We start from the raw sequence: 22,458 nt of genomic DNA on the forward strand, positions 1-22,458 counted from the left end.
TTACATTAATACATTTCATTAAAAATTTCCAGTAAACATGGCAAAAAACAAAACAAAACTGGAAGTTTAGACATACAGAAAAAGAAATCTTCCTGGTTTCTCTCCATGGGAAGCGAAGTACCAAGGTTCTGATTCCATTGTGAACCTCAAACACAAGGACACCTTTAGAACAGATGCCAAGGAGTATTCCAGTTTGAGACTTCTTTTCTGGGTGTACTCGATGAAAATGAACACCATACTCTGTCAGTCTTTGGCAGACCTATAAAAAAAAACAATTAATTCTATAGGCATAAAAAACAAAATAAGTGGAAAACCAAAACCACAACATGCACAATAGACTTTAATCTAGTAAAGACATTGAGCTAATTAAATAAAATCACAATTGACCTCTCCATCTCCCCATCTCATCCCCCACCAATTTCAACTCTATCCTTTTCCTGCTGGACTTAAGATCTGCCTATTCTTTTTATTAAATCCATCAGGACTTAAATTCCATAATTAACCAACTTTCTTTTATTTATACTTCCTCCTCATGTGTGACTTAAAAGAGACCTAATACCCCAGATGACACTATCCATGATCACATTTTTCAGTATTCATTGTATCTCTGCTATCTCCTGACTCACAAGTCCCAGAAGAGGAGTAAGAATATTTCTTTTTTTCCATTGCTACTTTAGGTTACCTCTGCCTTCATTACCCAACAAATAGCTTTATGGTTGACTCTATACAAATGTATCAACCAATTCAGACTTTAGTAACTATTATTCTACCTGGCACCAGGTAATTCATTTTCAATTTGTAAAGAATCCAGTGCCAGAATTCTTCTTTTCTGCTACAGCAGAGCCTGAAACATTATTACTTTCCAGTTCTTCAATCTACTCTAATGACTGACCTCTTCAATATTACTTCCCTTATCCACAGGAATCATCACAATCTTTATCTTGCTATTACTCACAAGTGTTTTACTTCTTAGGCTCAATAACTCTTAAATTATGGAACTAAATTCTTGTTAGAATACCACCAGTCTCCAACCCTCTCTGAGTTGTGGCATCATAATTTAGGGAAAAAAAAACAAAAACAAAACTAAGACATTAGCCATTAGCTCACTTTTTTTCCTTTTCTCTAGCTATCCCAGAATCTTTTCAAAATCTTTCATTCTCTCTTCCTTTAATCTAGTCTCTGATGGTGGCCCTTCTTCTCTGTAAGGCCTTCCATCTTCATACCATCCTCTTTTAATTTCTCCAAAAGATTGCCCCTACAATAATTTCTTTGCTTCTTCTGATATTTAAACCTCCCTATCAAGTAGTTCCTTCTTTACTGCTTACAAAAATGTCTAAGTCTTTCTCATCCTTAAAAAAAAAAAACTTTCATAAGATCCTACCATTCCCTCAAACTTTCATACAATTTCCCTTTGCAAGGGAAACCAAGACCCCAGAAAAAAGCTATCTGTATTAAATACCTCCATATCATCTCCTCCTCTTACTTACTTATAGGCCCCTTGATACTGACAATCTAACTTCAGAACAAAACTAAAATTAATCTTTGTTAATTTACCAATGACATCTTAATTATTAATGCCAATGATTCTTCTAGTTTGTTTGTTTTTTAAACCAAATAAAATGGCTTAAAATACCACCAGATTCTTTATTTCAAGAGCACTTGGTATCCAGCTTTTGATCAGTGTTAATGGTAATCACAGATAATGGAGGGCTAGCTAGGTGAATAAAGTCTGAGATGGGGTGTTAACTGAACCAAGTAGGGTGAGTCTGGAAAGATATCAAGGAAGGTAGCTAGATTGTATTTTGCAAAGGAAAGGAGAATAGCCTAAAGTCCCTTAGTTCCCCTGAGAAGCCCACAAGAAATTACTAGACTTGAAATATTAGGAAATCTTTCTTGATTTAATTGAAATCTGCTTCTCAGTTACCAGTTTTAACATATACCACCATGGTCATAAATTATAACAAATAACCACTACTATATCTGTATTATCTTGATAGAGGTGAAATGAAACCTCTTTAACTATTTACAAAGGATGGGGAAACTTGACTCTCTCCAAAGGCACTGAAGAGAAGGACGGAATACTTTTGGGTCCTGAGGAGCTAGTTCAAATAAAAACATGGAATACTTTCTCCCCCTCTATTTTTTGGGGGATTGGAAGAGGACGATGATAAAACTCTTACAATGAATAAATCTTTTAGCTTTCTTAATAATTGCCCATGGTCACACAACTAATAAATATTTCATGTACAAGTCTTCCTGACTACAAGCGCAGAAACTTCATTGACACACTGTCTGTGTTGTTTACTCAATGTAAAATCTTTCAGTGGTAGGACGAATATGGAGACTCATAGAACTTACTATTTACATGAACCTTGGGGCCTAATACACTTTGACTTACTTTTAAAAACTCCATTTCTGTTTCTTTTTCAGAAGCCCCTATGTAAGTACTGTGCAATTTAGGTAATTCTTCCTTCACATAAGATAAATCTAATCGCTCTATCACTCTAGCAGGCAAGTAATGTTCCAGTCTAAAGTAAGACACACCATGAACCTATGAAAGAAAAAGATAGAGATGAGAAACACATTGATGTCAACTACCAAAATACACTAGAAGCTGTTTCCTTCAACTGCTTACTTGAAACAATACAACATAAACTTCAAAAAGTCAGACTTTTGAGAAATTTTTTTTTTTTGATAAACAGTATTTTGTTTTGCAATTACATGTAAAAATAGTTTTCAACATTCTTTTTTTTTTTTTTTTTTTTTTTTTGCTGAGGCAACTGGGGGTAAGTGACTAAGCTAAGAAGTATTAAGTGTCTGAGGTCAAATTTGAACTCAGGTCCCCCTGACTTCAGGACTGGTGCTCTATCTACTGCTCCACCTAGCTGCCCCCCCACATTCATTTTTTTATAAGATTCTGAGTTTCAAATTTTTCTCCCTTCTTCCCAAAGAAGGGGAGAGAGGTTGTTTCCCCCCAAGATACAAGCAATCAGATATAGATTATACATGTATAAATATGTTAAACATATCTCTACATTAATCATATGGTGAAAGAAGAATAGGAACAAAGGAGAAAAAAAACCACTAGAAAAAAAAGCAAAAAACCAATTTTAAAAAGTGAAAATACTAAGTTTTGAAATTCATTCAGCCTCCATAGTTCCTTTTCCGGATAGAGATAATATTTTCCATTATGGGTCTTTTGGAATTATCTTAGATTACTGTATTGCTAAGAGCTAAGTCTATCATAGTTGATCATTACACACTATTGTTATTTCTTGTATACAATAATCAATGACAAATGCTTGAAAGCTATATAATTATTCAATAAGACAAGGCAGGACTAAGACTAACACAGAAATGGTCTCTGCTAATACGTGAAAAAAGAAAATCCTACCTCTGGTTGGTAATCTCCATACTCTGCTTGAAGGGCCAAGGAGGCTAATAGTAAGGAAGTTTCATCATCACAATGGATCCTTTCCTCCAAGATATCTTTACGCAGCTGGAGGTAATATTGGTGACAGGTCAAAGCATGTCTGAGAAAAGAGAAATTTATGTTAGCTATTTATTCTAGAATCCTTCGGTGATTTTGTCAACCAACAATTTGGTGAAACATTTTATACAACAAAATGAAATCTTTCCTATTGATTCTTATAAAGATAATATTGGAAATTTGATCTAAGTTATTTGAGAAAATAAGTATTAGAAAATTATACAATTTGCTATGACAATATGTTTTACATGATTGCACATATACAACCCATAACAAGTTGCTTACCATTTTAGGAAGAGGCAAGGGAAGAAGAGAGAGAGAAAATTTGGTACAGAGTTGAAAGAATTAGGAAGCCAAAAAAAAAGAGCAAAAATCTTCTATGTACTTACTGTATTAGACTGACATCATCTAGGAAAAATTTAATTCGTAGAAATAAAGTAAAATCTACAGTTGTTTTGTTCTTTTTCTTTGGTTCTTCTTTCCATCCTTCTGGGGCTACTTTAGTTAGTTTCAGATCAGGATCAACAAAGAAATACTCATTATCTAGAGAGGATGAGAAAAACATCCAGATCAAATATTAACACTTGATAATATTTTATTGGGACATAATATGCCTTTAAAAATTTTCCATTTTAACTTTTTTTTCTATGAATTTTATTTTATTTTTATAGCTTTTTATATACAAAACATAAGCATGGGTAATTTTTCAACACTGACCCCTGCAAAAACTTCTGTTTCAACTTTTCCCCTCCTTCCCTCCACCCCCTCCCCTAGATGGCAGGTAGTCCCATTTTATTTTCAACAACAAAGTTAAAGTGAGGTTTCATTTCCAGCTGAAACTAGATTAGCAATTTACTTATTATTCATGTTATCACTAATAATTCAGTATCCCATGGATATAAGTATTATAATTGAAAACATCCAAAATAAAACTGATTTCCCTCCTTCTCAACTTCCCAGCTCACTCATCTTTAAAACTTGATTACTTCTGTGTAGGGAACCATAATTCTCTTAGTCCCTCATGTTCACAATATCAAGAATATATCTGGTTCTACTCTCTTCCTTTCTCCCAATTTTTAATCAAGTTCCACTTTTTGTTAATTTATATAGCCACAGACTTTCACAATCTCAAGGTCAACACGCCAGTGTAATACCTTCCTATTTGGTCTTCCAAAACCCAATTTTTCCTTTTTCCTATTCATCCTCAATAAAACTAAGGCACAGGTCTGCCCTCAGTGGCTATTATTTCCTCTTAGATCAAGTGCCAAAGACAGGGCTTGGTACTTAAAACTCTGCACAATCTGGATATCTGTCCATACTTAATTCATGTAAGTCTTTGTTCATCCTGTGATCTAGGAAAATTATTCTTCTGGGAATTCCATCTCTTCTCTTGAAGTTTTTCTACAGGCATGTCCCCTAAACTTTACTTGAACTTCAATATGCTCAGCCTCTCAGGCTTCTTATATTTTAACAAGCTTCAAATCAATTCTATTCCTTCACATTCCCTCTGATGCTCCCATGTCAGCCCAATTGTTACAGTTTCCTCCCTTCCCAAATAAATTTATATTTACTTGGTTGCAAATAAGCTGTTACTCTCCTAATCGATTCTAGACTCCTAAAGGGAAGGGATAAATTAATTTTCATTTTGTACTTCCCATAATTCCAGCCCAGGATGTTGGTGCTTAATAAAGTTTGTTATTCAGAAATTATTCAGCAAATACCTATTGATCCAAAACACTCAGGAGAATTTTGGACAATTCTAATAATATTCTGTTTAAATTAAGAGATTACTAATATTTAAAGAATCAGATATCAATAAATTAACTAAAATCATAGTGGACATAATTTGGTAGTTCTTCAGCTCCTTACAAAACATGGGAGTTTGGTTTTTAAAATTATAACCAACTTATTCTGAATAAAGAACACATAAAATGAGTACAAAATAAAAGACATATGTAAACCTGCAGCGTCAGAACTCATTTCTCCCTTCAGTTTACAAAAATCTTTTTTATTATTGAAGCTGTTCTGCTTGCATATATTTCCAACTGACCTTCCTTTATTCCTTCAAGGAATTTTGGGGAAAGTAGTTTATGAACCCTAAAATACTAGCTACATGTGAGGAGGTCTAGAACTTTGATTTTGTTGGTATAGAGACTCCCAATGTAGGAACTCCCTTCCCTAATACAGACCAGGAATTCTTTTGTGACAGAAAATTTAAATGAGAGGCCTTTGGTCATATAACTAGTTTAGAAACAGGATGTAAACTCAGGTCTTTCTGGCTAGTCTACCATTTATCAATGAAATCAACTTAAAGAATATACAAACGTTCTCTGGCCTAGACTAGGTAAAACTCGATGATGTGGTCCTGACAAGGTAACATAAGCATAATCTTAATTTCTGCTTTCTTACCTATAGGTACAAACTTGCTTTTGGTTCTTGGAATTTAATCTCAGGCAATCAATAAGCATTTAAGTGCCTATTATGTACCAGGTTTTCCACTAAATCAAGAAGATGAAAAGAAAGGAAAGGGACTATCCCTGTGTCCAGGAATTTAGTTTAATGGGAAAAGAACTAAAAATAAGGATTGTAGAAGGTAGAATTTCACCTGGGTCTTAAAGGAAACCAGGATAGTCAGGAGGTGGAGATATGAGGAAGCAGAGTTTCCTAGGAGAGAGGGAAAGTCAGAAAATAAATGTCAAAAACCAAGAGGGAGCTCTGGTTTGAGGAAAAGCAAGGCCAGTTTCACTGGAACAAAGAGTAAAATGGAAGAGTGTAAGCAATATGAAGGCTGGAAAGGTCAGTGGGGAGGAGTTAATTTATGAAGGGCTCTGAATAACAAACAGAGGATTCTGTGTTTTATCCTGGAGGTAAGAAGGAGCCACTGGAGTTTATTGGTCATCTAGGTGTTGAAACAGAGTGTCAAGCCCAGAGTCAGGATGATTCATTTTTCTGATTTCAAATTTGAACATGATGAGTTTAAGATGTCTTTAGGATATCTATTTGGACATATCTAATGGGAAGGTGGAGATGGAGTTGGCGGATAAGTTGTGGTTTAAGTAGATTTGAGAATCATGATCATAAAGATGATAATTACATCCATGGGAACTGATGAGATCATCAATTAAAGTAGTATAGAGCAAAAAGAGAACCCAGGAGATAATCCGGTGGGATAGCCAGGATTAATGGGCATAACCTAGATAAAGATCCATCAAAGGAGACTAATAAAGAGCAGTCAAACAGGCAGAAAAAGCCAAGAGAGAGGAGTGTCTCAAAATCTAGAGAGGAAAGAATATTAAGAAAAGTGTGATCAAGAATGACCACAGAAGGGTAAAGAAAGATGGGGATTGAGAAAAAACCATGAGATTCAGTAAGTAAAAGATCATTTGTAACTTAAAATATGGTGTTTTGGGTTGAACAGGATCATTCTTTTTATAGTCAGACGTTTTCTCTTAGAAAATGCCTGTTAAAACCCATTTTAAATAAAATGTCCTTATATATTTAACTTATTTCTATTGGAATATGGGTAAGGCATGGTGGTAGTTATAAGCACCCAACATTGTCAAAGTTTCCCAGTGTGGATAATGTGAAAATGTAGATATTTTCTGCACTCTCCTGAAAACTTGCAAAACTTCTTTGTACCTTTAAGGCTGGCTAAGGCAAACAAATGATGTTCCACCAAACCAATATGAGCCACAACCATATCAAATACATCTTTACAGAGAGTTTTGATATCACAGGTCAGCTCCAATCGCTGTCCACTCAAAAGCATGATGTTTATTTTTCTCCGAGTATCCTCATTCTTCCCTTTCTTGGTCTGCAGTTGGAAGAACATAACATTGTTTAATGAAAACAATATCAGAACTATATAGTCATATGGTTTTTGAAGTTTTTTTTGGATTAATACAAATTGTATTTGTTATTACTTACAAGGATAGATCGGGGTAGATCCAAAGATATAAATGGTTCAACTGTCATCTTTACAAATTCAGGTCCAAAGAAATTCTGTAAATCATATAAATCAAGTCATGTCAACAAGTATTTGTTCAGCAGTGAGCAACAGAGCAACAAATGATGTTCTCTCAAAGGGCATAGGAATAATATTGATAATTTATGCTCAAGCATATTGCTTGTCATGTGAAGTTCACTGTCTTCCAAGATGAATACTGTTGCATTTCTCATAATGGTTCCTGATACTAGCAAAGAAATTTACTTAAAAAAATCTTTTTAATGTAAAATCAAAATTTGATAAAAATTTATTTTCCTTACATTCTACATATAATTTTAAAGTTGCACATAAAACAAATTATAAGGAATTAATCACAGCTAATTCTGAATTTTGCTCACAAAACAACCCCATGAAAATTTATGAAAACTCCTGGAGATACATAAAAGACATATTGCCAGCTTTTTAATATGTTGAGTGTATAAAGAATCTAATATTTACAAATGAAATATCTTTTTTTTTCATTTTTAATTCCAAAATTTGTCTCTTCTTCCACCCCCTTCCAATTTCATTTTTTAGAAAGGGAAAGATTTCTGTATAAGCTAATAATTTATTAAGGGATACACTAAAAAGAAATTTTATGAACTTTCTTAAACAGTTAAGAGATGAAAACTTCAATTAAAGTGAATTTCAACAAGCTAGGTTATTCTAGAGTATAAAATATATAAATTTGGAGGCAAGATGGCAGAGTAAAGATAGGAACTTGCCCAACCTCTCCCCGAAACTGCTCCAAATTTCTTTAAATAATGACTCTAAACATCCAAAGATAGAGTATAATATGTTTCAGCTGAAGATAATTTAGAAGGTCAGAAGAAAATGTATATGACAAAAAGGTGAGAGTCCAGCCTGCAGATCTGGTGCAGGCTGTGTCATTGCAGCCCTGTTCTGGCCCTTTGCCAGCAAAGGAGGAACAGGTCTAGAGATCCCTGAATCAGCAGCATTACTTGTGCTTCCAGACTACTCAGCCTAGAGACACCAAAGAGAAGCAACTTGGAAGGTCAACAGAAAAGGTTTGTGGCAACAGAGTGGAAGTCCACACACATCCCAGCACAGGCTAGCTCAGCCTTGGCTCTGGCCTTTGCAGTGCTAGTAAAGCAGGACAGTTGTTTTAGCACACTAGATCTTACAGATACAGTAGGATAGGAATATTCCAGGACAGAAAAGAGTGCTTGTGGTCAGACCCCTGGAGAGATCTCTGAAAACAGCTGCACAATATCCCTAAAGCTTGGACCAGTGCACCCTCTACCCTAGAAACAGAGTCCTCCTTTAACAGTTAGAAGTTGAGTAATAGTACAAAGGAAATAAAAAGACTAATGAGGAGAATACCTTAAAAAGCAAAATTGGCAAATGGGAAGGAAAATACAAAATCTCACTGAGGAAAATAATTCCTTAAAAATTTGAATTAAGCGGAATGAAGGTAATGACTATGAGAAATCAAGAAATAATAAAGAAAAATAAAAAAAAAAGGAAAAAATGTGAAATATCTCATTGGAAAAATAACTGACCTAGAAAATAGACCTAGAAGGGATACTTTGAAAATTGATGGTCTACTTGAAAGTCATGATCAAAAAGGGCTTAGACAAAAATCTTTCAAGAAATTATCAAGGAAAGCTGCGCTGATATTGTAGAATCTGAGGGTAAAATAGAAATGGAAAGAATCCACCGATCACTTCCTAAAAAAGAGCCCAAGATGAAAACTCCTAGAATATTATACTCGAATTTCCAGGTCAAGTAGAAAATACTGCAAGCATCCGGAAAGAAACAATTCAAGTAGAGCCATACTTAGAATAACACAATATTTAGTAGCTTCTACATTAAAAGACCTGATATTCCAGAGATCAATATAATTAGGATTACAACCAAGAATCACCCAGCAGGGTGAACATACATTGAAACAGAGAATTTTCAAGCAATCATGATGAAAAGACTAGAGCTGAATAGGAAATTTGATTTTCAAATATAGAATTCTGGAGAAGCATAAGGAGGTGATCAGGAAAGTGATTTAACTTTATCTGTTTACATTTCTACACAGGATGATGATACTTGTAATTCATTAGAACTTTGTCATTATTATGGCAGTAAGAAAGAGTATAGAGGGCACAGATATGAATGGATAATATCTAAATGAAATTATGTAGTGAGAGAAGAATGTACTGGGAGAAAGAGAAAAGGAGAATATGAATAGTTTAAATTATCTGCCATAAAAAAGAGGCAAGAAAAAGCTTTTACATTAAGAGGAGGAGAAGAGGGTGGATGAGTGAACCTTACCCTCATCAAAATTGGCTCAAAGACGAAATAACATACACATATATAATCATCAGGGTTTAAACTGGCATTCACTTGCAAAGAAAGCACAAAGAATTCCCTAGTTACTTCTTCTCCAGTAAAGTCTGAGCTCTCTCCACTGTGCCATCTAGCTGCCCCTAAGTAATAGCTTTTTACTTTCAAAATGCTGTAAAGATAGTTTTCAGCATTCACTTTTGCAAAACCTTGTGTTCCAAATTTTTCTCCCTCCTTTCTTCCGTCTTATCCCCTAGACGGTAATATGTTAAAACATGTGCAATTCTTCTTCTTTGTATAATTCTAACCTGCTTTACGGAATACTCTGATACATCTGTAATTCCAAAGCTGGGGGGGGGGGGGGAGGGAGGAGGAAAGGTCACTGAATAACTCAGACAAAAGGATAATAGATACAAATAGAAACCTGAATGAAGACAAGAACTTGTACTGATGTACAAAAGAGCAGGATTAGGAATTGAAGTTACTTCTCAAAATGGCTTGTAGTCATCCAAGAGCAGCTTGGTGAAATTATCTAAATTTATGAACAAGAGGAAATGACTGGGAGGCTTGCTTAGTGTAAGCAAAATTATCTTCGTTAACATAACCTATCCCTTGAATTTGAATATTCATATGAAATAATATTCTGCTTTATATTATTTTCCAAAGATAATCTTTTACAAAAACACTATTGTTCTCTAGCTAGCAAGTTCAGCTTTTCCAGAAACATTTAAAGTATATTAAAAATGTAAAATAATATGGTCTTAATTATTATTAACCTTTGGTAATGGGGCAATGAAGACTACAAACACAGAAGCAGATTCAATTTTCATGTCAGTAAGTATTTCTTCACATTTACATTTTTAAAAAAGGTAATGAGCTACCATGTGTAATGGTTTAATTTAAGAGATCTTCAAGATGAAGTTGGAAATGCCCATAACTTGAGAATATTAGTGTAGATCATGTTCGAGTATAGGGTGGACCAGATAGTCTTGGAAATGCCTTAAAATTCTGTGAATAAAAGTTGTTTTTTGAAAACTATCATTTTTTGATGAAATGATCAAATTAAATCTTAAAAGAGAATAATAAACACTTTTTTTCTGTAAATATAATATATTTAAGATTCAAAACTTTTAATCTTATGGTTGTCCCTACCATCAGCTTGGGGATGAGTTCTTGGTTTGAATAGTCTCAAATTAGACCGTGGCCTATTGGCATAGCTTTTGATAACTCAGCATCACTGCCATGATAAATCTTTGGATTAAGACTTTGTATTATTTTTTTTTGCCCTGAAAAAAGAAAGCTTTACTCAGATAGCTGAATTATAGCAAAGATGGTGGAATGGGTGCAAGAGGAAAGAGACTAAAAACAATGAAAAAGGGATTGGTGCTAAAATCTTCTCTTTAAACTTACTTATTCTTTAATATTCAAAGTCAATAGGGTGGTATATGCCAAATAGGTCTTGGTCCAAGGAAAGACTGATTTTAGTTAGAAGACAGGATGAGAAAAGAAATAGGTCTAGATGTGAAAGCAAATATAAGAAATAATACTTGAGTCAATTATAGACTAAAAGCAGGGTTAATATTGCTCACTCCCTGTAGGATTGAGGATTTTTAGAATTTTATTGTTTGTTTTTTTTCTTCTATTTGCTATTTAGTCTATTCAATTGTATGGTCTGGGAATTTGTGTGAAACTATACATATATATAACTATACACATACATACTATATACTATGTAGTATACTAGTATACTATATACTATTCATACTATATATAACTATATAATATACTATAGTATGGAATGGGACACAAGCCATCACTTGAATTGAAACTGACATAAAACTCTTACTATATGTTTAAATTTATCAGTAAACTAATACCATGCAAACAAACAAACAAAAAAACCACAAAAGAAGATGGTTTCCCAATGAATAAATAAAACTGAACAGAGATCAAAGGTCTAACAGAGTAGAGTTAAGGAAAAACAAAATGAAATAAAAGGAAAAAGTGAACATAAAAATAATTTAAATATTATTTGTGGAAAGGTTATTAGGAAAATTTTTATATGCAAAATATCTTCACAGTTCATAAATTTTTTTTCCTCTGAATATTATTTCTCCCAAAAAACAGTACAACAAAAGTATTGCATTTCATTCATCCTAATCATCCTTTGGCTTGATATACTCATTAAAAATATAATTTAAAAAATTAAATAAATTAAAAATATAGATGCTTTCTTCCTTTTACACTTTAAAATGGTATGTATCCAAAGCCAATTTACTTCTGGGAAAGTCATTCATATATTATATCAGTCTAAATGTAGACCACATGCCTAAAATTATATGTACTTAGGAGGAAAAAAACATATAATATGCACTGAAAAATATAATAAATTCCACACAAGTCATATTTAAAAACAATTATGGCTTGTGAATAGATCAACATGATAAATTATCTGGTCAAAGAATGTTTTTGTCTAGCTGGAAAACTTATGGGATTTTAATAAGACAGTTAAGATATATCCTTTGAGAGACAGTATAGCATTCCTGAGTCAGACATGGTGGAACTTAGAATTTAGAAAACTAGTATTCCAGCCACAGACAGTGAGCACTTAGTCTCTCAGTATCCTAGGCAACCAGGGGGCCAGGGGATTGACAGGCCAAAGTTTATTATTAATGATTTTGGATATGTTTAATTGTGGAAAAGAATACAAGAAGGAATAGAAAATAAGTCTATGTCTATGGAGTGTTTCTGACGTTATGTAAACAGTACAAAAATTAAAATATCTTGGCCACTGTCCTTAAAGTGATTTAATGTTTTCAAGGAAGATAAATATACCAAATCATTGATTCTTATTAATAATTTTTAAAATAGCCACAGTTCTATATTCCATTTAGTTGACTGTATCATCTTCAATATGGTAGGGAAGTACAGTAAGATTGCTAGCTGTGCCCTGAAAAAGAAGGACCTAAAAAGATGTTATATAGAAAGTTTAGCAGTAAAAAAACCAACAACATTGGATTTTGTCAATCACTGTTTACTACATACCTTTGTAAGGAAAGGGAGTTAAGCATTTATGTAACTCCTACAATGTGCCAGGTACTATGCTAAGTATTTTACAAATATCATATGATCCTCACAACAACCCTACAAAGTAGGTGCTAGCACTTTATCCATTGCATCACCTAACTGTTCCTGTTAAAAATGTTCTAAGTAACTTTAAAATGACTATACCTAAGGCCAGTTGTCTAAAAGTTCCTTAACATACCTTTGAAAAAAGGAACATTTACAAGCTGTGTCAACCCTGGCAAGTCATTTACCTTCAAATGCCTAGAAATAAATGAAACATTTCCTCCATACAAAGTCTCCTATGATTGTTCTAGTCAAGCTCTGGCAGCTCCTAAACCAAGCTAGACAGGCTTAATGTATTTATTATTTATGGATTAACCTGGCTCAATCTGGAAACCAAAAGGGGACTGGTGATCATTTTGCTTGACCATGGTGATCCATGAGCTCAAAATGACCCTCCATTCCTGTAGTAACAGAATGGGGGAAAGCCAAAGGATAGTAAGAATCATATAGTTCATAGTCTATAAAAGTTTCCTTCTATTCTTGACATACTTTGTTCAAAAAGCAATGAGAGAATGGTAAAGAAAAAGCAGTCCACAATGGGGGAATACCTGAACAAATCATAATATGTGAATAAATAATATAATTTTGTTGTGTCTTAATAACTGAAGGAACAATTTCAGAGAAACCTGGGGAGACACACAAGCTGATACAGTTGATGAACACAACTCAAACAGTTTATAGAATAATAACAACACAGTAAAGAAAAACAACTTGGAAAGACTTTAAAACTTTAATCAATGAGATAGCCAAATCAACTCTAGTAGACCTATGTGACCCTAAGAAAGTACATTTCCCTACAGGGTTCTAATGCTTCATCTATAAGCACATCATCCATCTCCTGACAGAGAAGTGATGGACTCTGGATACATGATGAAACATAAGTGATATTTAGACATAGTCAATGCAGAAATATATTTTGTTTTATTATGCATATTTGGTATAATGATTTTGTTTTTCTTTATTCTTCAATGAATGAATGGTGGGTTAAAAGGAAAATAGATTTTTGTTAATTAAAAAAGTAACTTAAAAAAGAAAATGACTAATAATCTCGTTACATACTAGTGGACTAACTAAATCACATATGACATAAGAAAAGATTTAGTTAAATATGAACTGCTCATAGGCTTTCAGTGGAAAGACAAATAAAAGTTTTGGTGAAATTGGCTTCATGTGATAGTCACATTGTTATTCTGCCTTAGTGTGGTCATAAGAAATGTAAGCAAACAAACCACCATGAAAATAATTGCACAATTTATGTGCCATCCACCATAGGAGATTAAGTACTAAAGAATTTCTGAGCAATTCAAAAGGTCTTCCAAGTTAAGTAAACATATTTTGAGACAAAATAGCTTAACTGCAAAAGTAACTTAGGGGTGAAAATGATTGGAAAATATGGTTTGGGAGCAAGAAATGAAAAATGCCAAAGGCTTGTAGACTGCTCAGAAGCCTTTTGCTTATATATTTAAAATATTTTCTTTAAGAATTAAGAGTTTCTGGATTTAATTAAACTAAATATCAGTAAACTGAGCTGACTGAAGCTTAATGGAAAGGAAAAGGAAACAAAACTTGCTAAAATGTAGCAAATTTTAGAAATAGCTCTTTTTCTGTATTCAGATCAATTGATTAGAAAAGAGTCTGTTTAAAATGCCAACTAACAAGATGGTACAGTAAGGAATAAATTGCTGTAGCTCTCCCAAATTTGCCTACAAGGAACCATAAAACAGCATCCTGGAATAGTAGAACCAGCAAAAAAGATGTTGTGAAACAAGCTTTTAGCCAAGAAAGACAAGAAAGATTTGTCTCACTCAGATAAACACAGCACAGGAAACATCCCAACAAGCCAGGAACAAGTCCCACCTCAGCAACCCATTAGATCTTCAGTCCCACTCCTGTGAAGCAGGCGATTGTCAACATCAGGACCTATCAGCCAGAGAACGGGCTCCAGCTCCGAGAACTACAAGGTGCTTTAGCATAACCCCAGGCAAACAAATAGATGCTAAGCATTTATGCTTAGCTAAGCAAACAGACAGCAGTGCTGGGCACCCGTCCACATGCACCAGCAGAGCCCCCAGCAGTCAGACTAACATGAATTTGAATGAAATGCAGAAACACCCCACTGGCCTCAGCACATATTGGACACCAGCACTAGAATCCCAGTTCAGCACCAGGTAAGCTGCCTAACCCCTATTACCTCTATCAGCCACCATCCACCTCACCCCTTCCCTGCAGCACCAAACATAAGGGTCTCCCACAGGTCTCAGGTCAAAATCAGTGCAGTATCAGCTAAATAATCAGGGGCTGCAGGCCCTGACGCAAGGACCCTGAAAGAGTTCCAGCAAAGCTCAAATAAAAAAAAAAAAAAATTAAAAGGAAACAGGTTAAAAAAGATGAGCAAAAAATAACAAAAAAAGAATCTAACTATAAAAAGTTATTATATGATTATACATGTATTACGTATATCAGATTGCTTGCTGTCTTGGGAGAGGGGAAGAAAAGGAGAAAAGAAGAAAAAATCTGGAACTCAGCATCTTACAAAAATGAATTTTGGAAATTAACTTTACATGTAATTAGAAAAATAAAATAATGTTGAGGAAAAAGAAAAGTTTCTATAGTGATAGGAAAGATTAAGACAAAAACCCAGGACAGAAAAACACTGTCAAAAACCAATGGGCAAAACTTCAAAGAAGAACAGAAAATGATCTTTAGCCCATAAAAAACTCATGGAAGAATTCAAAAAAGATTTTAAAAATCATATAAGAGAGGTAGAAAAAGAATTAAGGAAACAAAAGAGAATGATGCAAGGAAATTATGAAAAAATTGCCAGTCTGGGAAAAGAAAATAACTCCTTAAAAAGGAGAATTGGCCAAGTGGAAAAGGGGATAACAACTTAAAAAGCACAAGTAGCCAAATGGAAAAGGAAGTATAGAAGTTAACTAAGGAAAACAACTCCCTAAAAGTTAAAATCAGACAAGTCAGAGCTAATAACTCTATGAGATACCAAAAATTAATCCAACAAATTCAAAAGAATGAAAAAATAGAAGAAAATATAAAATACTTCATGGAGAAAACAAGTGAACTGGAAAATAGATCCAAGAGAGACAAGGTTAGAATCTCCAGAATGTCTGAAAGCTGTAATCAAAAGGAAGACCTGGACAGCATCTTTCAAGAAAATATCAGAGGGGACAGCTAGGTGGCGCAGTAGATAGAGCACCAGTCCTGAATTCAGGAAGACCCGAGTTCAAATTTGGTCTCAGACACTTAACACTTCCTAGCTGTGTGACTGTTAAGTGTGACACTAACACCAGCCTCAGGGGGGAAAAAAAAAGAGAAGAAAATAGCAAGGAAAACCAAACCAAACTGATATTGTGCAACTAGAAGGCAATACAGGCATTCAAAGGATGTATTGATCACCTCAGGAAAGAGATAAAATTCCAAAATACCACAAGAAATCATAAATGGCATAATCTTCCATGCATGGAGGATAGTTTGTATTTTAGAAGTAGTGGGGAAAAAACATCAGTGATCAGATATGGCAGCAACTAAGTTACTATATCTTTATCTTTAAAAGAATAAAAGAACTATGAGGTTTCTCATATGAGAAGTAAAAAGCATTCAGAAACACTTGGGAATTAAAATATTTTGATATATTTTTTAAACATCTAATTCAGAACCACATTTTAGCAGTAATGAGTAAGACCACAATTCTCCTTTTCTGGAACTAAAATGGCAAATAAGAGCTTGTGGGTACTTGTAGAAGCTCCAAAAAAGTCCTATTTTACCTGGCCATCAGCTTTAAGAGTAAGCAATTCTATCTTAGGAACCAATTTACCCTCAGTTTTCGTTGGGTCATAGCAGTTTCTAATGCCATTTCTCGCAGGGGATCCCTGGTGACATCAAGCATGGATGCTTTGATGGTATCTCCTGGATAGAGGCTCAATCGAGACTGACGAAGAGCCATCCTAGTTTGTAGCTGCATCAATTCTTCTTCTTGACGTTTCAGCATAATCTCTTGACTAATCAAGTTGCCTTCAAATGATTTTTCATATTGTCTGCTGCATTGAAGAGAAAGGAAAGTGTTTTAACATAAAACCATTAAGATAAATTCAGAAAAGCACTATCCTATAGACTAATAAAATTTAAAAATACCTTCAAAGTCACCATCTCCCCTCCTATCAAATGATGACATTCACACTGCTAGTTATAAACAAATATATAGCTAAAATGAGGGGCTAAAAGAAAATCAATTACATTTGAGCTGAACTAAAAGAAGCAGGCAGCAATCATTTCAGATAAGGTTATGGTAAATAACATAATAAAGAAATCAGCAGAAGAATTATATTAAGCATAAGCTTAAAAGCATCACATATGACAAATCAATATCAACACTTAATGTATATAAACAGTATATATACATTTTTTAAAAAAGATAATCAACTTAGGAGGAAAAAGAGATAATCAAGCTAGAGTAGAAGAAGACCTTAAGGTATTCCTTTCAGATCCAGACAGATCTATCCAAAAATAAACAAGAAAGAAGTTATAGACCTAAGACAAATTTTATGTTATATTGAATAAGAGACCTTTAAGAGACTAAGTAACATAATTCTAAGCAAACTGCAGTTCAAAGAACAAATTATGAAAGCAACAGAAAGTTTATTATAAAAACAATGAAAATAATGAGTCAGCATATCAAATACTTTTAAAATTTGGGTAAAGTACTTGTTAGGGGAAAAATTTAATTTCTAAATGCTCTTAAGAAAGAAGAAAATAATCAATAAATTAAGCCCACAAATTAAAAAATTACCAAAAAAATTTTTTTAATTAAGCAGAAATCCTAAAAACTGAAGAGATTAATGAACCTTAAAGCAAAGTGACCATTAAATTGATAAATAAAAGTAGGAGGGTTTTTTTTTGTTTTTTTGCAGGGGGGAGGAAAGCAGGGGAGAAATAAAATAAACAGGTAGCAAATTTGATTTTTTAAGAGAAAAAATTATTCATATCTAAAATGAAAAAAGATTTAAATCATTAAAAACTATTTTGTTCAATTATAATTTACAGAAAAAAATTTAAATCATAAGAAATAGACTACTTAAATAAACCAATATCAGAAAAATAAAATGAATAAGCTACATATATATTCCCAAAGGAAAGGTAGGAGGGAATTCCAGGAATAGAGGCATTTGCAAATGAATTATATTCAGCACTCAAAGAACAACTTATTTCAATACATAAACTATTTGCAATAAAAAGAGAGAAGGCAGCTTTCCAGTCTCTTTCTACAATGCAGATATGATCTTTATACTTAAATCAGACACAACTAAGAGAAAGAAAATTTCTAATATCATTAATAGATAGTGATGTAAAATTTTAAATAGAATGTTAGTAAATGGCCCAAAACAGCATATTATTGGGTTGGGTTTATACCAGTAATAGAGGATTGGCTGAATATGAGATTAAAATGTAATAAATCATGTTAATGATAAATAATAAAAAACATAGGATTACATCAATGTTGCTGAAAAGGCTTTTGATAACATTCAACATATGTTTCTATTTAAAAATGTAGAAAATGTAGTAGCAATTGGAGCTTTTCTTAATAGAATAAGTAATATCTCTCTGAACCCAGACACAAACATAAGGCAGCAAAAGTCTCTAATTTTTATCCATTCATCTCTGGTGTACACTCTTCAGAACATAATCCATTCTAATCTGCAGTTTCTGAAGGGCAAAGAATAGTCTTTAGTTCAAATTTCCTTTCCCTTCTATTTTATTTCTATGCTTACAGAATTTGTCCTTTCTTTTTAATAAGAATTGCTTTTTTTTTTTTGGTAAGGCAATTGAGGTTAAGTGACTTGCGTAGAGTCACATAGTTAAGTCTTAAGTGTCTGAGGAAATGTGTCCTTTCTTATAGGAGTTTATGTCTATAACTTAGATTTTGTTGCAGGTTTTTTTTTTTGGTTTTTATTCCTTTCTGGACATATTCTAAGGATTATTTTGATTAGTACTTTGTTTACTGAGATCAGGGAAAAGCAAGAATGCTCATTACCACTTAAATAGTGCTGGAAATACTACATATAACAGTAAGACAAGAAAGAGAAATTACAGGAATAAGCATAGACAAAGAGAAAATAAATCATTTTATCATTTTTTAAAGATGATTTGATGATTTACTTAGGAAACTCTAAAAGTTAATAACATTTTAAAAGAAACAATAAATTCAAAATTATAGGATGTGAAATAAGTCCAAATACATCATCAACATTCTTGTATCTTAGTAACAAAACAACAGAAAAAATTACAAAGAAAAATTCCATTTCAAATAACTATAGAAACTATAAAATATTTGGGAGAATAACTACCAAGAACCTTAAAATATATTAATCTAAAATTTTAAAAAACCCACTTTGCAGAAATACAAACATCCAAAATACTAAAAAAACTTTTTTTAAACCATAAAAATTTCTTCTAGTAGCCTACCCTCTCCTCTCAAAAAACCATTCCTTATAACAATATTTCTAAGTCACTTTATAAAACAATATTTTGAAAGAAAAAAGAAAAGAATCAATAAAACTTTTCTTTAATAATTAAGAGACAATAAACATTTATTTAATGCTGTGCTAAACACTAGGAATACAAATATGAAAAAAGGCAATTTTTATCCTTACGGAAGTTTTTATCCTTAAGGAGTGTACAATCTAATGTGGGGAGGACACACACAAAAAAACCCCTAAAGTGGAGGAGGGAGGACAGAAAGCATGCAGCTTGGAGGCAAGATGGAGAAGTGAAAGAAGTCTAAATAAAGTGCACTGAGGTGGGCAATGAGGAGTTGTCTAAGGACATATGACCAATAATTTTTAAAAAATTCTGAATGATCAGAAGTATTATTTCCATGAATCTCCCATATAAGCAAAGCAGTGAAGTAAAGGTGCTTTTCATTTGTATTTTTGCAGGGTAAGGTTGTCTTGTGGTGGTCTACATCTTTCATTTATGCTGCCTCACTATTTTTATTGTGTCTGAAAAAAATGTATTTACTATTTCTATCTTTTTCTATTTATTTGCATTATTTCTGGGCATGACCAGGTTTTAAAAATAGTTCAATATAGTACTAAAAAACACATATATTGTTGAGCAGAACTATTTAGTGGAAACCAGAAGTCTTTTAGTTATAGTTTCTTCAGCAACTTGAAGATTATTTTATTGCTCTTTATGTCATCTTGTAATTTGGTTAATTTAGCCACTAAGACTTTTACAGTGTGTAAGTTTAAAATGAATGTTATTTTGTCTATGGTTCCTTTCAGTATGATGTAGTTTCTTTGTTTATATTTTTGTGTTGTCCATTTTTGTCTCTGCTTTGTCTGATAACATGGTTTCGGTTACTGGTTTGTTGTTTTTTTTTTTTTTAATTAAATTGGATTCACCATACAGACATCAAATTTTGCTTGAGCCTTTCATTTTTGAGCACATCTTTGCTTTTTAGGTATGTTCCTTATAAGCAATACTTTATGAAATTTTGGGTTCTTAGCCAATCTTACTGTTTCATTTTATTGAGTTGTTTTACTCATTTATATTTAAATTTCAATTAGGTTTACAATTTTCTCCATTTTCTCTAATTTTATTTTTCTGAGTTAAGATTTTATCATTTTTGTTCTTTCTTTGTAAAAACAAACAAATCAATATTTTGTCTTTTCAATTATTTTTTGTTATTCTAAGGATATCATTCCTTCACCCTCAAGCCCCAATTTTCACTAATACACTTTTTATTATAAGTCTGTTTAACTTATTAATTCCTTCCCTTCCTTATCTAGCTGTCCAATTCTTGCTTCTTTTCCTCCTCAGTTAAGTAGTCAAAAAAAATCTAGCCTCTCCCTTTTCAACTTGTTTTTGTTACTTTTTTCTTTCATTTTCAACATCCTTTCTTTTTTTTGCTGAGGCAATTGGGGTTAAGTGACTTGCCCAGGGTCACAGAGCTAGGAAGTGTTAAGTATCTGAGACCAAATTTGAACTCAGGTCTTCCTGACTTCAGGGCTGGTGCTCTATCCATTGCGCCACCAAGCTCCCCTTCAGCACCCTTTCTTAAAAAAAAAAAAGATTTTTCACTTATTCTCTCTTTATTCTTTTCTATTTCTGCCTATTTTTAAAAATCAATTTATTTTTTTGATTTGTGTTCCTTTTATTTATTTACTTATTTAATCTCTCTTTTCCTTATAGAATTTCAACTTCTAAAGTATCTATTTTTAATTTACTCTTTTAATCAATTTCTACATTCTTAGTAAACTTTTTGCCCCTTTACCATATTTCTTGTTGTTGTTGTGTCTTTCTCTTAGAAGTGTTAGGTCCTGGAGTAGATAGGATCAACATATTGTTTCACTGAAGAAATTTTCCTAAGGCCCTGATTATACAGTTCATTACTATCCTTTTTTATTCCATGCCCTTTCCCCAACCCCCTTTTTCTCCATTTACCATGAAATTTCCTCTCTTGGTCTACACTCTCTCCCTCCTCAGGATATCAATTACCCTCTAGAGTTTTGATTTCCCTTCTCTTGAGTCAGTGTGTTGTACAAGTGTTGTACAATACTTTTAGAGGTAGTGGTCTCTTTAAGCTAAGGGTAGCTGTAACTAGTCAGATGTAGCTCTTTGCTTATTTTTGCTTGACCAATCAGTTAAAATGATTTTTATATTTCTATTTTGGCCCTTGGGGTACAGTCTGCCAACTCTTCCTTTAAACAACAAATCCCTATAAATTACACCCTCATCTCTCCTATATACTTGTCTTCTCCAATGGGAAGGTTTTTTTAGTCGGACCCATTTCTACCACTAAATTGACATTTCTCTCTTTATTTCTCTCTGTTTCCATTCCTTTATTTATCATTTCATTGATTCTGTTGGCTGCTTTTTCCCAGAAATTATAAGAATTATTTTTTCTTCATTATTTAGCATTGACTTGATCTATCACACACTCTTCTCTCATTCTGTAGTTTAGCTCCCCGCAAGCTCCCAAACCCTGATTTTCTTGTAGACAATGGTGTGAAGTTTAATCCATGATGTTTCATGTTGATTCCTCCACCATTAGTACTTTTACTTATGTAATACTTTTACCCTCTTCTGTATTTTTAGAAAGAAATCTCTTAATAGTTGTTCTTATTATTCTCTGTGTGTGTTTTTACCATCAAGATGCTTTTCTCTTTCAAACTCCTTTTTTTTTTTTTTGATAATTTATTTTGTTGCTTTGTGCCTTCCTAGATTGTTCCATCACTGTTCTCTCCCCAGTCTGTATTTCTCTTTTCTGGCAACTTTGTAAAGCAAATAATCTGCTCACGCTTACTTTTCATTGTTGGAATTCTTCCAGTGCCTCTTTTTATTAAATATCCTTTTTTCTTTCCCATTGATGATTAGGGCTTGGTCTTACAGGGCACATCATCCTTGAGCTTCTTTGCAGAGTTCATTCTACTCTGCAAGTGGAAGAAGGTCTTGTGATGTTAGAATTTCTTTTCCCCTCCATTTTATGGCATTTCTCTTGGATGCTTATAGAATTTGTTCTTTTTTTTTTTTTTTTTTACTA

General features: G+C 33.1%; 1 protein-coding gene across 1 annotated transcript in view; it reads right to left on the reverse strand.

The window, feature by feature from the left end:
* Positions 1-22,458, reverse strand: part of PTPN13 (protein tyrosine phosphatase non-receptor type 13) — a 218,038-nt gene that overhangs the window by 84,734 nt on the left and 110,846 nt on the right. Inside the window, 7 exon segments of the mRNA XM_074273918.1 lie at positions 77-259; positions 2,399-2,551; positions 3,395-3,533; positions 3,880-4,033; positions 7,130-7,304; positions 7,418-7,492; positions 16,732-16,954. Of these exon segments, the coding sequence (XP_074130019.1) occupies positions 77-259; positions 2,399-2,551; positions 3,395-3,533; positions 3,880-4,033; positions 7,130-7,304; positions 7,418-7,492; positions 16,732-16,954 (1,102 nt within the window).

This window comes from Sminthopsis crassicaudata, chromosome 6, assembly GCF_048593235.1.
Source record: "Sminthopsis crassicaudata isolate SCR6 chromosome 6, ASM4859323v1, whole genome shotgun sequence".
Classification (NCBI taxonomy): Eukaryota; Metazoa; Chordata; class Mammalia; order Dasyuromorphia; family Dasyuridae; genus Sminthopsis; species Sminthopsis crassicaudata.